Genomic DNA, 15,744 nt, shown 5'->3' with positions numbered 1-15,744 from the left:
AAATACACAGAAGCAAATAAAAATTGTTACCTTAAGATGACACACTGTGGTATTAAGTAAGAACCATTAATCTTATTATAAATCTAGGATATTGAGACAACAATAAATATCTCAAACATTAGGTGCTAAACAAATCAAAGACCTGTAGGCAATTTTCTATATCAAGGTATTTTTTCCATATATTATATTCTTGACATTCTGAAGATTGTATGCTTCAGATGATTGTGATTTGGTTGTATTCTTAGAAATGAAGTAGAGGAAAAGTGTGATACAGAATTAAAAAATGAGAGAAAAGTAAAAAAATAGAGTGCTAAATTTTGGATAACATTATGATGAAAACGAAGAGAAAATATTTTGAAGTGCTATTCTGCTACCATCCAGCATACAATAGATCAAATATGTAGTAAAGACAGCAACATCAGATTTTCAGTTACAGGCAAAATATCTCAGAGAGAAAGAGTTACAAGATGAAATTATGTGGTTAATACTCTAGTTGAAAGCCACGGCTTTTGGTAGACATTCAAGTTTTGTTTTTAAGTGATACACATTATTTGTGTAATTATTGATGGGAAAAAACAGCTCTTATTAGAATAGGTTATTGAAAGCAATGTTGAGGGAACTTTGAATGCACTAAGGATACATTCTCGCAAGCTTACTTCACAAGAGGAGCCAGTATACCCTGGTGGGCACTGACACACTTCTACAGCTGCTGCAACGCTTCCATCAGTAGGAGAGGAGACAGCGGATTCAAGGTTAACAGAGCTCAACCTATGGCAGAGGAAAAAAGAGATGGTGAATAAGTAAAGTTCTTAGGTATTATACTGCTGTAGGAATCGTATAGCAACAATGACATAAATATAAGCCAATTATGTATGCTGAGAAAGGAAGCTGATGAATACCATAACCAAAAGCTCTGGTCGTTTGTCACATTAGGTCAAGTTGGCTCAGTCTAAAGTGCTGACAATCACCACCACCTCCAAATGCTGAACAGACATGAGAATGTTCTTCCTCGTCTCTTGGCTCTTGGCTATGTGTTTTGATTTTCATTTTTTGGAGATAGACATTTTTAAAATCATATAGTTAAAGGGTCTTTTAAAACAGAAAACATTCCAATGACTGCTTGATTTCTTTTAGTGCTTAAACAAGGAAAGCAGAAGTAGACAATATTAATATTCCATCTTAGCTTTTAAATTGAAATAAAAGATGGAAACAATTTTGTTTTCTTTTTCTTAGAGATAAACCTGCTTGTTTGTAGTTGGTATAAGCTAAACTTTCTCAAAGTGCTCAGTTGACTGACTTAGAATGATCTCTGGAATTTGTTTTTGGCCTAAATTAAATCCATTGTTCTCTGTATCTATGGCCTTCACTTCATTGGTGCTTTTGTACAATCTGGTGATTTTACCAGAGTGATTTGGCATAACTCATTATTTTAGATAAAAGCTGGTTTGGCCAAATGGAAAATTGGAAAAAAATGCTGACACACACATATTTCTTTTCTTATTATGCATTCACATTTTAAATAAATGTTATTGGTATCTTACTTGCTTTTTCTATTTTTGTGTAAAAGGACATTTTAAAAGCTTAATTATTAAGAATACAGTTTTGTGAGTCAAATAGACCAAGATTTATATCCTGTCTCTGATATTTACCAGCCTTGTAGCCTAGAAGAAAATAACTTATTCCTTCTAGGCCTGAATTTTTTCTTCTATACAATGGAGATAATATGATAGTCCATACACCATGAGCTTGATTTAAAAGAAAAATGAATATAAACTTCTTGGTATAATATGTAACACATAGTAGGTTATTATGAAATACTAGACATTTTATTAACCTATTTTCATTGTTGAAACCAAATAAAAATGACTACAAGAACATTACAAGAAATATACTTTTCACTATTTGTATCTCCAAATCATTTTAGTGTATGAAAATAAATTTTAAATAAGCTCTAAGAGCATATAATTAAATGACTACTATTGACTCATAATAATTACAGTTTTAAAAATTACTGATAGACATTTTATAGCATACGATATGGCATCTTGTAACCATAAGAAAGAAACAACTGATTCTTGCTATGGCCTGCATTTTCAGTTCCTTTCTCAGGAATGATGGTAGATTTTTGTTGATCAGTGATTCACACTTACCAAATAACTTTTTAGATTTGGGAATCAATGCTGGGAATTTGGGAATCAAGCCAGAGAGCAAAGCTAAAAGGCTTATTACAAGGTGTAAACGTATCTTCAAAAGTGATGATCTTTATCCAAATTGCAAGCTTTTCAGCAACAGATTTCTAAAATTTTCATTGCTTTTACCCCCACTTTGCTAATCCTAGACACTTGACAGTACTTTTGAATATGTATGAGCTCATATATGATCAGGAAGCAGAAAAGGAAATTAACCTTGAAATCACCAAATATAGGCAGTTGGATGAGATCATCCTAGCTGCTGAGTGCTAGATGGTACCCTCTAAAGACAAGCAAATTATCTTTACCTGTAAATAAACTCATCCAACGCTATTAATCGAATGCTATATTCTCTAGGGGCACATCTTGGACAACCTGGTAGAAGGTACTAGAATAGGCAAATATCACTGCTCTAGTGTTTAAGTTACATGTGTCATTTGAAAATCATTAAATGCTTTTTTTTCCCCCTTCACCAAGGAACCCTGTCAATGAAAAATGCAGTGTCACAGGCATTTATTTTTCTTGTCATTAGTTTAGGTGAAATTCACATCACATAAAATTAAGCATTTTAAGTTGTACATAGAGAGGAACTTGGACATTTGGGGTAGGATGAAAATTTTCAAACCTATTTAAAATTTAAAAAATAAACTGTAGAATTCCGTGATTTAGTACATTTACAATGTTGTGCAACTATGACATATATCTAATTCTAAGACATTTTATCAGCCCAAAAGAAAACCCAGAATCAATTAGGCAGTCATTCTCTGTTCCCCTCTTCCTCTAACCCCTGTAAACTAACAATCTGCTTTTGTCACTATGAAGTTACCTATTCTAGATAACTTCATTGTAGCATGTATCAGTATTTCATTCCTTTTAATGACTAATATTCACTGCATGTACATGCCACACTTTGTTTATTCATTCATCAGTTGATGAATATTTGGATTGTTTCTACCTTTGAGCTATCATAAATAATATTGCTATTCATATTCATAAACACATAATACCTATTTTCAATTCTTTTGGATGTATATCTAGAAACAGAATTTCTGGGCCTGATAAGTCTCCTTAACACAACAGGGTTTTGAAGAGTTACTAAAGACAGTACTTATATTGGCATGAGCTTATGGGCTACTCCTTGAGAACAGAAACCTATCTTGCCATCTATATGCAGCATGATCATCTCCATACATGTTCAGTAGACTTTTGTTGAATGGGTGAATTGATGAATGGATGGATGGATGGATGGATGGATGGGTGGATGGGTAGATAGATGGACAGATGCATACAAAAGTAACTGACTAAATACTTAAATAATAAATGAATAGATGAATGGAAAACAGTTCTATTACAAACAATGACTAACAAACTCCATGGCAAAGGATACAATAAAGCCTACTAGCCACACTTCAGATGAATAAAATCAGATAAGTAAAATACAAATTACTTGTTTGATTTGACATAGAAAATAAATGGAAACCGTTCTCATTAGAACTTGAGGCCAGAGATCAGAACTCACCTGAATGTACTGTGAAATCTAACTGCCTGGAATTAATGGACTGTCACTTGATAAACCTATAATTCTGATCATTTTAATTTCAGAATTAGATGATTTCATGGTTGATATACTAGTTGATTATCATACAATAGATCACCACAATTTACTAAACAGCAGATTGATTAACTGTATCTAGATACAGTCCAAGAATTTCTGATATAAAATTGACATGCAAAACTTAAATAAAGAGTTCTGGAAATTTCAAAATAGAAGAATGAGCAGTTGACTACTTTAAGAAACAGTTTTAAAAAAGATACAAAAACAAAAATATTTTCAGTGAACTGACAAATTTCATTTGTCTTTTGAACAACAGATGTTCCTCTCCTTAATCTGTGTAACCATTTTGAGCTATGAGAAACTTCAACACTCAAACATCTTTCCCAGTAATATTCCACATTAGTATTCACTGAGCAATCCCAGTGTTCATTAGGTTCTGCTATTTGTTAAATGGGATTTTAATGTGTTTAACAGTTTCAAGTGTTACTCATGAAGAAGGCTGTAGTTTATTTTTTTTCCTTCAATATGGTCATTTTCTTGATATCAAGCTGCATTCATTTAAATACATAATGTTGGCAATAATAAAGTACTAAATTTTAGAGATGCATGAGCTACCAAAGAATTGTCAACTAAGTCAAATGCTTTAGCTGACTACTCCTTCTTATTTTTATGCCTTGAAAATACGGAAAAGATGATGGATGAAGAGAGAGGACGTAATTATACAAGCTACTATGAATAATATTGGAACTATTTCAGAAACATTGTCTTGGTGCTGCCTTAAACTCAATATTTTTGTTTTACTATATTTCCCACCAGAGTAAGATATGCTATATTACAGTAAAACAACCAGTACGGAATATTATACTTTAAAACAACAAAAATGCCCTTGATGTTACAATTGTCTTTTTTCTACCCACTATATATATTTGCTTTATATATAATTATATATATTTGCTTTATATATATATAGCAAGATATTTTGTCCAAACGTTTTCAATCCCACATCAAGTATGAGCAGTAACTGACAGAAACTGATATTTTGCAGCCATTTATTAAAAGTGTATTAAACGCTAACACAAGAATTCATCTCTTCCTTCTTTGTTCTACCAGTATGCACTGTGCACACTTCTTCTGCACTATTTATATGCACTGTGCACACTTCTTCTGCACTATTTATGTTATCATAAATGTACAGTATGTATATGTATATCTGTCTTCTCTACTGTACAATGCCTTATTTGAATTGAATAATCATTTGTCCACCTTTGTATCCTTATAGCCTAGCCTAGAATGACTGCTTCTTAATAGTTACTACTTACTGTCTACTATCTTCTGTGCATTATGATACAGGCTGGAAAGACATTTCATTTAAGTATCAATAAACAATGTAACAACCCATGTCTATTCACATTTACAAATGAAGAATCTGAGGCTCAGAGGAGTAAAGAGCCTTGTCCAACACAATACCATTAGCAAAGGGTGCAGCATAGATTCAAACCTAAGCATGACTCCAAAACCAGAGATCTCCTTGTTACCCTGCATTGCCTCCCAACATATGTTGGATACTATTTCAGGTGCTTAACATACATTATGTTTTCGCTTAATTGTCAATCTTGAAATTTAGACATTGTTTCTGCCCTTGTATAGAAGAGGAACTGAGATTTAGAGAGATAATCATGGAAGGTGCCCAGTGAATATTTGCAGACTGAACAAATCCAACACTTACAGAATAGCATTGGGAGGTAGTCAAAGATAACGGGAGGGAAACGTAGGGTAAAATATTGGCTGCACCTCTTACCAATAGCCGGATGCCAAGGGAGCTGCAAAAATCTTTTTAAGTCCTAGTGTTATCAGTAAAATGTCTTCAAAATGTAGTTACCCAAATCATTAACTTCAGAAGGCAGAGGTATACTCTGTACCTATCAATACTATTTCTATGATTATCAAAGACTCCTTTGTTTACAAGAATTTTTCTAGATTATTTATTATATAAATTCTGTATAATCTTTTTTGATCCCAAACCCCAAAATTTACACTAAAAGTTGTGTAAAAATATCTTGCCTTGAAAGGATTTTGTATTTATTTTCCAGCAATACTCATGAGTTGTATCATGATAAAGCCACGATGAACTCGGTTATGCTGTGGTAGCAACTCCGAAATCTCAATGGCTTAACAGAAAACAAAGGCTTACTCATGTAAAATCCTCTACAGGCCTGGGTGACTGTTAGGGCAGCTGACCTGTGTGTGCTAAATCAGTATTCCAGGCTCTTTTTTTTTTTTTTTTTTTTTCTGAGACAGAGTCTCCCTCTGTCACCCAGGCTGGAGTGCAATGGCGGGATCTCGGCTCACTGCAACCTCCACATCCCGGGTTCAAGCGATTCTACTGCCTCAGCCTCCTGAGTAGCTGGGATTACTGACACATGCCACCATGTCTGGCTAATTTTGGTGTTTTTAGTAGAGATGGGGTTTCACCATGTTGGTCAGGCTGGTCTCAAACTCCTGACCTCGTGATCCGCCTGCCTCAGCCTCCCAAATTGCTGGGATTACAGGCATGAGCCACCATGCCCGGGCCCAGGCTGTTTTTTAATCTTCTGGTTGCTGAGTAAGCTGCAGAAAGTCTCACATTGGAAATTCAATGTTTACCTTAGGAAAAAAAATATACATCATTTCTGCCACGTTTCATTGGCTAAACCAAGTCATGTGACACATCTACCCTCCAGGATTACAGAAATGCAATATCCCCTATGGATGAGATTGGAAATTTGGTGAACTCTACTAATGTCTACTGTAAAGTAAGAGGAAAATACACTTTGTGCAGAGTTCTATATCTAATATAGGTGCTTCATAAAAGCCTTTCTTGATTTAAAGACCAAGGATGTTACTAAATCCAAGACTTGGAGAATTTAAAGGTGAAAGATGCACAGTTCAGTTAGGTTGATTTCTCTTATATTATTAAAAGAAGAATGAAAAGTTTTCTACTTGTGCCTTCATCTTCCTAGTGAGGACAGCGAGAAGAAAATAAATTAATTTTATCTAATGCGTCTCAGCATTCTGGAAAAAAATTATAGTAAGAACTGTCATATGTATGGAAATATCAGTACGTGCCTTTCTCTAGAGGTCTCTAAGTCTTAATGGTATTTGAAGAAAATATGATCCTTTGGGATGAAGTAAATAAGATAGAAATGCTTTATATTTGTGTGCTGGGTTACCACTAGCCAAGCGCTTTTGCAGCTCTCTAATTCAATTCTTGCGGCGACCTTTTGAAGCTGGCAGAGCAATTGTCCTCCTCCTTATTTTACAGATGAAGTGATTGAAGTCCAAAGAGGTCAAAGCCATACTTATGTTTACAACTATTAAATAGCTGACTTGAAAACAAAAGTCAAAATCCTTGACCCGTAGTCCAGTTCTCCTTCTGTTATACAATTCCATCTAACCATATAACTGGAGGAACCTAAGCCCATTTGCTGAAAGAACTGCCACGGAAGTAAATCCACTGTAAATAAGTCTAAATATGAATTTTTGTTGAGCTTCAATTTACTGGTGCTTGCACACAAACAGTATACCAAGTCAGAAGCCTACTGTGCAAGACAAGTTGAAATCAATTCAAGTGATGTTTTACAAATATGACTCAATCTACTAGTAGATCAAACATAAAATATAACAAGCTTACTGACTGACTCTGGATTCATGCCGACTTTCAGCTCACCTGAGTGGGTAGGAGTTTCAAATCTGACATTGGCTTTTACTTATTGAACCACAGTGCTTTAGGTAGTGTAGGTGACAGAAAGTAGCCACCTACTTGGATTAGCTCTTGTGTCATTTCACAGAGCCACACTGTGAATGCATTCCTCCTGTATGGTGAAACCTCAGAAGACTGCAAATGAAACCAGTGATTTTAAGATGGGTAGACACTGAAACTGTCCAATATAAATCAGGGGGAAATGTCTTTGTATTAATTAGCCTGAAAAGCAATGCTGACAAAAATAAATAAGCCCCCTAGCCACTTTTTTTGTCAATTTGGTTGTCAGTCATTTTGAAAGCTGGAGGACTCATCTCTTTGTACTGTTTAAACATCATGACAATCTCTATTTACTAAATGGGAAAAACATAATTAATTCCTAAGTGCTGTTTCTCATCTCCATAGCATTTTAACCCAGCTTCTAGAAGAATTGTCTATGCAAAAGAGGTACATTGTTTGGCAATGGTTCTGTTTATGATTCTGCAGTTCTCTCCTTTGGGAAATGGTAATGATGATTAGACTAAGTTGAAATATTACCAGTGAAAGGCAAACTAGGCAGCACAGGGAAATGTTGGGGGACAGGGAGGTGAGAGGTGGTGGTGTCAGCAATAAAAACTCCAATATTGGAGACATTGCTTTCATTAAAGGTATACCGGGGTGTCAGGCTGGGGTCACATTTGAATGTCTAACTTAACCTGATTTAGAAGGAAGTTCCTATGACATCTTGTGTTATTTATTATTAGAGTAGAAAACGAGAAGGGTAAAGAGCTCATTCAGACACAGTTGAAGTTAAAATTCTGTCAGATAAAAATGTCATTGTTTTAAAAATAAAAAAACAAAGCAGCTTACAGCAGTTAATCAGACACGAGCATATTTGGTTCAAGTCAGGGAGTTCACTCTTTAAAAAAAAGGGGGCGGGGAGAACAAGGAAAAAACTGAAAGTGTTCTAGGTGATGAGTACTTTCCTAATTATCACATCTCATGTTAACAAAGACCCTGAAAAGTAGGCATTAGTATATCCACTTTACACTGAAAAGAAACGTTCCTCAAGACTTAATCACTTGCCAAAGGTCACACATACAATAAGCAATAAAGCTTATTGAATTTCTATTCAGTTTGGCTCCAAAGTTCATATTCTTTCCTTTATACCATATGGTTGTTATAGTCTTAAAGTGTTTTATAGTGAGATGGGTGGTTACTTAAATGAAAAGACTTACTTTTCTTATTACAATCTATATACTATTAAGCCAGAAACTAGTTAACAACTACTGGAAGGAAATATTTTAAAAACCACTTTCCAAATAGGGGTGCCCTGGAATTTATATCTTTTTAGCTTCCCACTCTGTGAGCCGTCATAAAGGAGACTTTATTTTCCACTATAACGTTTCTCAATATAGGAATCGTTATTGATCACAGGTTCTGACAGAATTGTGAAAGAATCATCAATAATAATAAAAACCGAGACAAATTTATTCTGGGTATTTACAACTGTAAAGGTTTAAGGGGAAAGCCTTTCAGAAAACTAGGGCTCCGTTCTTATCTGCTGTTTGAAGACAGCAAATCCTAGGTGCCTTAAAAAATTCACTCCTAGGGCGGCTCCTGCACCTTTGCCCGAAAGTAAATGAATGTGTGAACGTTGGGGCTGCAGTTCTTGATTTTACCTGAAGATGGCATCCATCCCAAAGCTGTATGTGATTTGTAGGAGGACTCTCTTCAAATTCGCAAGCACTGTCATAAATTCCCTTCTATTGACTGGAAAATGTGTGCCATGTATGGTAAATGATTCTTCTTTAAGTAACAACACATTAATATGTTCTTCAGATGGGTGCAGGTACACCTCATCTTGGGCTGTGCTGATTCTTAAGTCATTACCCTAAAGGGGGAAAAAAAAAGAAATAAAAAAGGGTAAAAACTGAAAAGAGGGTACAAAAGTGTCAAACATATCTATATTTGGATCCTCCACCCTCAATAGACTTTTAACTTTTAAAATTTATGTTTATTATTTATTTATTTATTTATTTATTTATTTTTGGAGACAGAGTCTCGCTCTATCCCTCAGGCTAGAGTGCAGTGGCATCTCACTGCCACCTCTGCCTCCCAGGTTCAAGCGATTCTCATGCTCAGCCTCCCTAGTAGCTGAGATTACAGGCGCCTGCCACCAAGCCCGGCTAATTTTTTGTATTTGTAGAAGAGGTGGGGGTTTTGCCATGTTGGCCAGTCTGGTCTCAAACTCCTGACGTCAGGTGATCCACCTGCCTCAGCCTCCCAAAGTGCTGGGATTACAGGCGTGAGCCACCACACCCAGCCTTAGTAGACTTTTATTTTCAGGTTGGCTTTCCCTGTCATTCAGGGAATATATTTGTGGTATACATGAAGGGAAGGCAATGCAATTTCAATATTAGCCTTAGCCAAATGCATTATGGAGCATATGCTTCTTGGTTTGGCATGACCTTAGTTCCCTGTTAACTAAAATAATAGCTACCTGACAACTCATAAACATATATGTGATTACAAACACCTTGAACTGACAAAAGTGCACGAAAGTTATATATTTCAAATATATTATTTTATGATGGATGTGGCTTGTGTAGAACAACAGGGAAAGAAACTTAAAACCGAATTAAGCTATTATTTTAAAGGAACTTTCTACATGGGGAAAAACAAACAATAAAAAAGACTGCAGTCTAATTCTCAAAATAGGATAATGGCATCTAAGGAGTATATTGAATGACCTATGACATTTAGGTAATCCTTCTTGTCTTAGTTCATTCACATGAATGCTACATAATTTCACTCAACACTTTACATTTAGAGAACTTCTTTCTTCTAAAAGGGATTCCAAAGTATACATCTAGTTGCCATATATATGTATATAGATAGATAGAGACAGACAGACAGACAGAGAGAGAGAGAGCAGACCACTTCATCCAATACTGAAAAATGTCCATTTTGAGAAAAGAATTTTTTATTTTGTCAGAGATTCACATGCATGAAAGTTTCAAGACAGAAAACAACAGAGCCTCATGCTAAATTAACATCTACCCATTTGGAATAATGAACATGCATGCATGTGTGTGCCTCTGAATATGTATCAATGTCAAGGGGAGGGGATACATTATTGGAAAGAATGGATATGATAAGAAAGGGTGGCAGACAGCCTCTAAGGAAACTTCAGGCTTCGAGCATTTTGAAATCGCCTATGGCCTTTCAAATCTTGAAAGCAGTTTCTCCTGTACCTTTCTTACCTAAAACAGGATTCTGAAGTCAAGATTTAACTATAGCTAAATAAACAAGTTTCCTGTTTCATTTTATTTTATCTAATATAAACAAGGGAGTAGACAATAAAATCTATCTGGAAGCAAGAGAAAATGGGAAAAACACAACCATGTAAATTAGCATGTACCTAAACACTTTCATAATATTTATATTTTGGAAATACGGTCCTTATGCTTGAAATTTAATTTCCAGTCTGGTCTAAAGTTCTCCTTTATCATTCAAACCCAACAAATATACTCAATCTTCTAGATATGTCTCAGAGTGAAACACAAGAGTGGCATAAAAAACTCCTAAGGTATATTTTTGTTAGTAGTCATGTAAGTCAATGCCAAACCAGGCAGGTAAAAAATACAGTACTGGGAACCTCAAGTAACATCAGAAGTAACACAGGTGAACATGCTCTCAGTACTCTACCTCTAAGATAATCATAAGCTGGAGAACATGTTCTGTATCTTCTTCCTCTTCTTCAAGGTCATATGATATGGTAAATGTCAACTGTCCTCCTACTGCTGGGAGCTACAAGACAGAAGATGCATAATCATTACAAGATAGGAGATGGGCTATTAAATCATATTTTACTTATTGTTGTGTAAGAATTTTATTGTTCTATAGGGCAGTATTTGCAAGAAGCAGAAATCACTGGAGTACGGAGTAGGAATGATAGGCATTTATTTAGGAGTAACCTTTTACGAAACTTACCCATCAACTGCAAGACTGACATAAACATAAATGTATGTATTATTTTCCCCAGTATTGCAGGCTTGCTGAAATAGGTTAAGTTCCGTGAAGCCAAACACCAGATCCTCCTGTCATCTTCTTAGTCTATAGTTTGAGCCTTACAAATCCCAAACAGAGAACGATCTTTGTCACAATTGGGAGATTTCTACACATCTGCCCAGAAAGTCACTCACTTTCTGCGAGTCTGGATTCTTTCAACAAAGACATCCCTCCATTTGACAGGCACTTTACATAGCCCATACACTAAGCTGAGAAATGTTATTGGTCAAAGAAAAACAAAAGGCTAGCAGTAAATTTTATTTTACATTCAAATTCAAACAAAACTGCCAAAGAAGGTATACTTTCCTCTGTGCAATTTAATAGGCTTAGTTTGAATAAATATTACCCTCTTTTCATTAAGCAAACTTATTTCCTTCTAATATACATGCCAAGCCTCATGCAATGTACACTTGAGGTTTACATTTTTTGACATTGACAGTCACCTTGTAGAAATTAAGAAAAAAATGGGAAAGCAAGATCATTTATAGGACAGGAATCAAAATTGAAGTTGTGAGTGACAGACTCAATGCAAATGTTGCAATCCTTTTTTTAAAATTCCACTCCAGCACTGTAAATAGAGACATTCATAAAACAAAGCTGATGATCTATATTCTGTTGCTTGCTCTGTGCTGACATGCGGAGACTTGGCTTTGCAGGGTTGGCTCTCTATGGCCTTTCATGGCCAACCCTGACCAGAAAGCAACTCCTGGCTGGGAGTGCACTGGATGGAGGAGGAGGAACTCTGATTCCTCTTAGTGTTCCACAGAGAATGGCACATAGCTCGCTATGGCTGATTAAACAGGATTTTAAATTGCAGCTCTGCAATGTCTTCTAGGAGCTCATTACGTGGGGCTCTATAAGGAACTTAAATTCAGAAAACTCTGATTCCCCTAATCCACTGAGAAATGGCCTTATTTGAATGTCTTTTCACATATAAAATAATAAATATCTGCCTGGACTACAGCACCTGCCATTATTGTGAGTAATGAGGGGTGAACCTACGTAGAAGATTTTAGGTTCTATTAAGATAAACATTCAAAATTTCACATAGCATGCTTCTTCAGATCGGCTACACATTTTCTCAATAAAAGGATTCTAGAAAGGCAGGAGAAAAAAAGTTTTATGTTGTATGTATTTCAAAAAAGGACTGAACTATTTAGAATTTTCTAAATTAATAAATACTTTTGAAAGAAGGTTTGGGAAGAATATTGGGACATAGGCCTATAAGGTTCCAAAATTTTGAGCTTCCAAATCTATTCTGATTATTTAAAATTTGAATTACATGCTATTTTCTTGAATATGGCTTCTCTAAAAAGGAAAGAAAAATACCAACTTAATATATGAAATCACCATATATGCCCAAATAAAATACATTTTGAATTAAGGATAATTTTCCATTTTGTCAATAAAAAGAGTCAAACTGTGTGTAATTTGAATGTCAAAGCTGTTAAGACTATAGATGAAGTAGAAAAAGATCACCTATGATATTTGATTTGCTAATGTGTTTTTCATACCTATTTATAATAAAGTCACATATAATAGAAACTTGCAGCAGTCCCCACCTTTTTGGCATCAGGGATTGGTTTCATGAAAGATAATTTTTCCATGGACACAGAGGAGGGGTTTTGGGATAAAACTGTTCCACATCAGATCATCAGGCATTAGATTCTCATAAGGAGCATGCAACCTAGATCCCTCACATGCACAGTTCACAATAAGATTCCTGCTCCTGTGAGAATCTAATACCGCCGCTGATCTGACGGGGGGTAGAGCTCAGGCAGTGACGCTCACTTACCTGATGCTTACCACCTGTTGTGTGGCCCAATTCTTAACAGGCCACAGACATGTATAGCTCGGGAGCTGGGGATCCCTGACATAAACTAAAATACTGTGAGAGAGGAATTAGAGGTGGGAAAGAGGAACAAATAAATAGGCAGAAAAATAGGGGCTCCTCATGCAGGTCAGCGATAATATAAAACATAAACTAAGGAATAGAAATAATTTACCCTATTCTGCTGAGGGCTAATAATAATAGCAATAATAGTAAAACATTGTCTTAGCTCATACTTCATATGATTTTTTTCTAAACTCTTTTGTGTATCTCTGATACTCATGTTTGCCATTATTACAACATATTTTGAATTGCCTGAAAATTGTCATGAGTGAAGCTGTTTTACTTCCATTTAAGTTGTGTGAAACACAGACCATTTAAAAATTTTCAGGATACTGTTACTAGATGTTTTTTTCCCAAGCCACAAGTACCCATTTACACAATATTAGAATCAATGTCTTTTTCATTTACCCTAAAGGTATGTGTTTATGATCACATTTATATAACCAGTTAGTCAAGTACTTACTTAAGTAATTCTTTCTTTATTTTTTGACCTAGAGTCTTGCTCTGTCATTCAGGCTGATGTGGAGTGGCACAATCTTAGCTCACCGTAACCTCCTCCTCCCAGGCTTAAGCAGTTCTTGTGCCTCAGCCTCCCGAGTATCTGGGACTACAGGTGTGTGCCATCATGACTGGATAATTTTTTGTATTTTTTGTAGAGATGGGATTTCGCCATGTTGGCCAGGCTGGTCTTGAACTCCTAACCTCAAGCAATCTACTGGCCTCCGTCTCCCAAAGTGCTGGGGTTACAGGTGTGAGCCACCATGCTCAGGCACTTAAGTAATTCTTAAAAGGACTGCTTAAGATACCACTCTGCAATTTAGAGGATGTACCCCTAGGAATATTAACTTATTCTTTTTAAAATTTCTTTCCTTCTATTTTTCCTTCAACTCCACAATCTTTCCATAAGCTGTAAAATCAAGCTTTTCCTGGTGTTGTTTCCAGTTGTGTCTTCCCCAAAGAGTACATACCATTGTATAAGAGACTTTGCAATGAGTCAGTTACAAGACTTCTTTTCTGAAGGATGCTATTATCCAGGGAAAAAGCTTTGAGAATATTCTGAGTATACGTTGTCCTCTCCTCTTGCTTTAGATGAAGAATTCTCTGCCTCTTCTCCATCTGTCCACTCCTTCATGTTCCAGGTGCCACCTCTGGCGCCTCCTTGCCCTCGCTTCTGCACTCTCTTAGAATCCCTTCAGTATCCTAACGTTTACTCTCTCCTTCAAATCCAACGTGCACAGGGCTGCCAATCTTTATTGTTTCCTCTAGCTCTTATCTATGGTTATTTATTAGTTTCACTATCAAACTTAGAGATATGGGGCATTACACTCAGTTTCTGTATTCCCATACATCCATGTTTTCTAATTTTATCTTCTGTATCCTGTTGACTACCTTTGGTACTCCATTAGAAGTGCGTCTTGAAAGGTCATTTATAAATTCTGTGTAGCAACCACTAATGGCCCTTTGGTTGAGTTTTATTCTTGATCTTTATATGATATATGATTCTTATGATTCTTGACTCCCTTGTCTTTCATTACACTAAATTTTCCTGGTATTCCTTTCCCCGCCCTGGTCATACCTCTGTCTCACTTATAGACACTTTTTTTTCTTATTCTCCGCTCAGTGATTGATATCTCTAAGACCTTTCTCACTCTGTTTTGATTATCATTTCATATGGATTCTATTCTCATAGATTAACTTCTACATTTATACCCGGTCCACCAATCTATATCTTCTGGCCAGTCCTGTGTCTCTCTGTTAATTTTCTCTTGCCTCTATAAAAAAGTACCAGAGATGAAGTGACTTAAACAACAGAAATTTATTTTCTCACAGTATTAGAAACTAGAAGTCCAAGATCAAGGTGTCAGCAGAGTTGGTTTCTTTTGAGGCCTCCCACCTTAGCTCATGGATGGCTGCATTCTCTGTTTCTTCACAGGGTCTTCCCTCTGAGTGTGTCTGTGCTCTAATTGTGTCTTGTTATAAGAACACCAGTCATATTGGATCAGGGCCCACTCTAATGATGTCATTTTAACTTAATTACCTCTTAAAAGATCCTATCTCCGAACAGAGTCATATTTGGAGGTACTGAAGATTAACACTTCAACATATGACTTTTGAGGGAATGCAATCTAGCCCATAACAGTCTTATACTGAATTACTTTCCAATAATGTCTCAAACACTCAACATACCCTAAGTTAATCTCATTATCTAGATCTTTCTGGGAGCCAAACTTGGTCATTTTCTCAACCTCCATGATTGGGTCAAACCAAATGCTTTATTTCTCTATTTTAAATTAGAAAACTCATAAGTGCATCT

At 35.8% G+C, this 15,744-nt stretch overlaps 1 protein-coding gene across 2 annotated transcripts in view; it reads right to left on the bottom strand.

Annotated features, from left to right (window-relative positions):
- LAMA2 (laminin subunit alpha 2) overlaps positions 1–15,744 on the bottom strand; it is a 625,547-nt gene that overhangs the window by 258,790 nt on the left and 351,013 nt on the right. For both annotated transcript variants that reach the window (XM_055263701.2, XM_055263709.2), the window contains exons 13-15: positions 11,174–11,275; positions 9,145–9,356; positions 657–768 (exon numbers count right to left, since the gene is read on the bottom strand). In XM_055263701.2, the coding sequence (XP_055119676.2) occupies positions 657–768; positions 9,145–9,356; positions 11,174–11,275 (426 nt within the window). The remainder of the gene's footprint in view (positions 1–656; positions 769–9,144; positions 9,357–11,173; positions 11,276–15,744) is intronic.

Source organism: Symphalangus syndactylus, chromosome 2 (assembly GCF_028878055.3).
Source record: "Symphalangus syndactylus isolate Jambi chromosome 2, NHGRI_mSymSyn1-v2.1_pri, whole genome shotgun sequence".
Taxonomy (NCBI): domain Eukaryota; kingdom Metazoa; phylum Chordata; class Mammalia; order Primates; family Hylobatidae; genus Symphalangus; species Symphalangus syndactylus.
The sequence above is the reverse complement of the archived record's forward strand: the minus strand, read 5'-3'. Positions and strand labels throughout refer to the sequence as shown.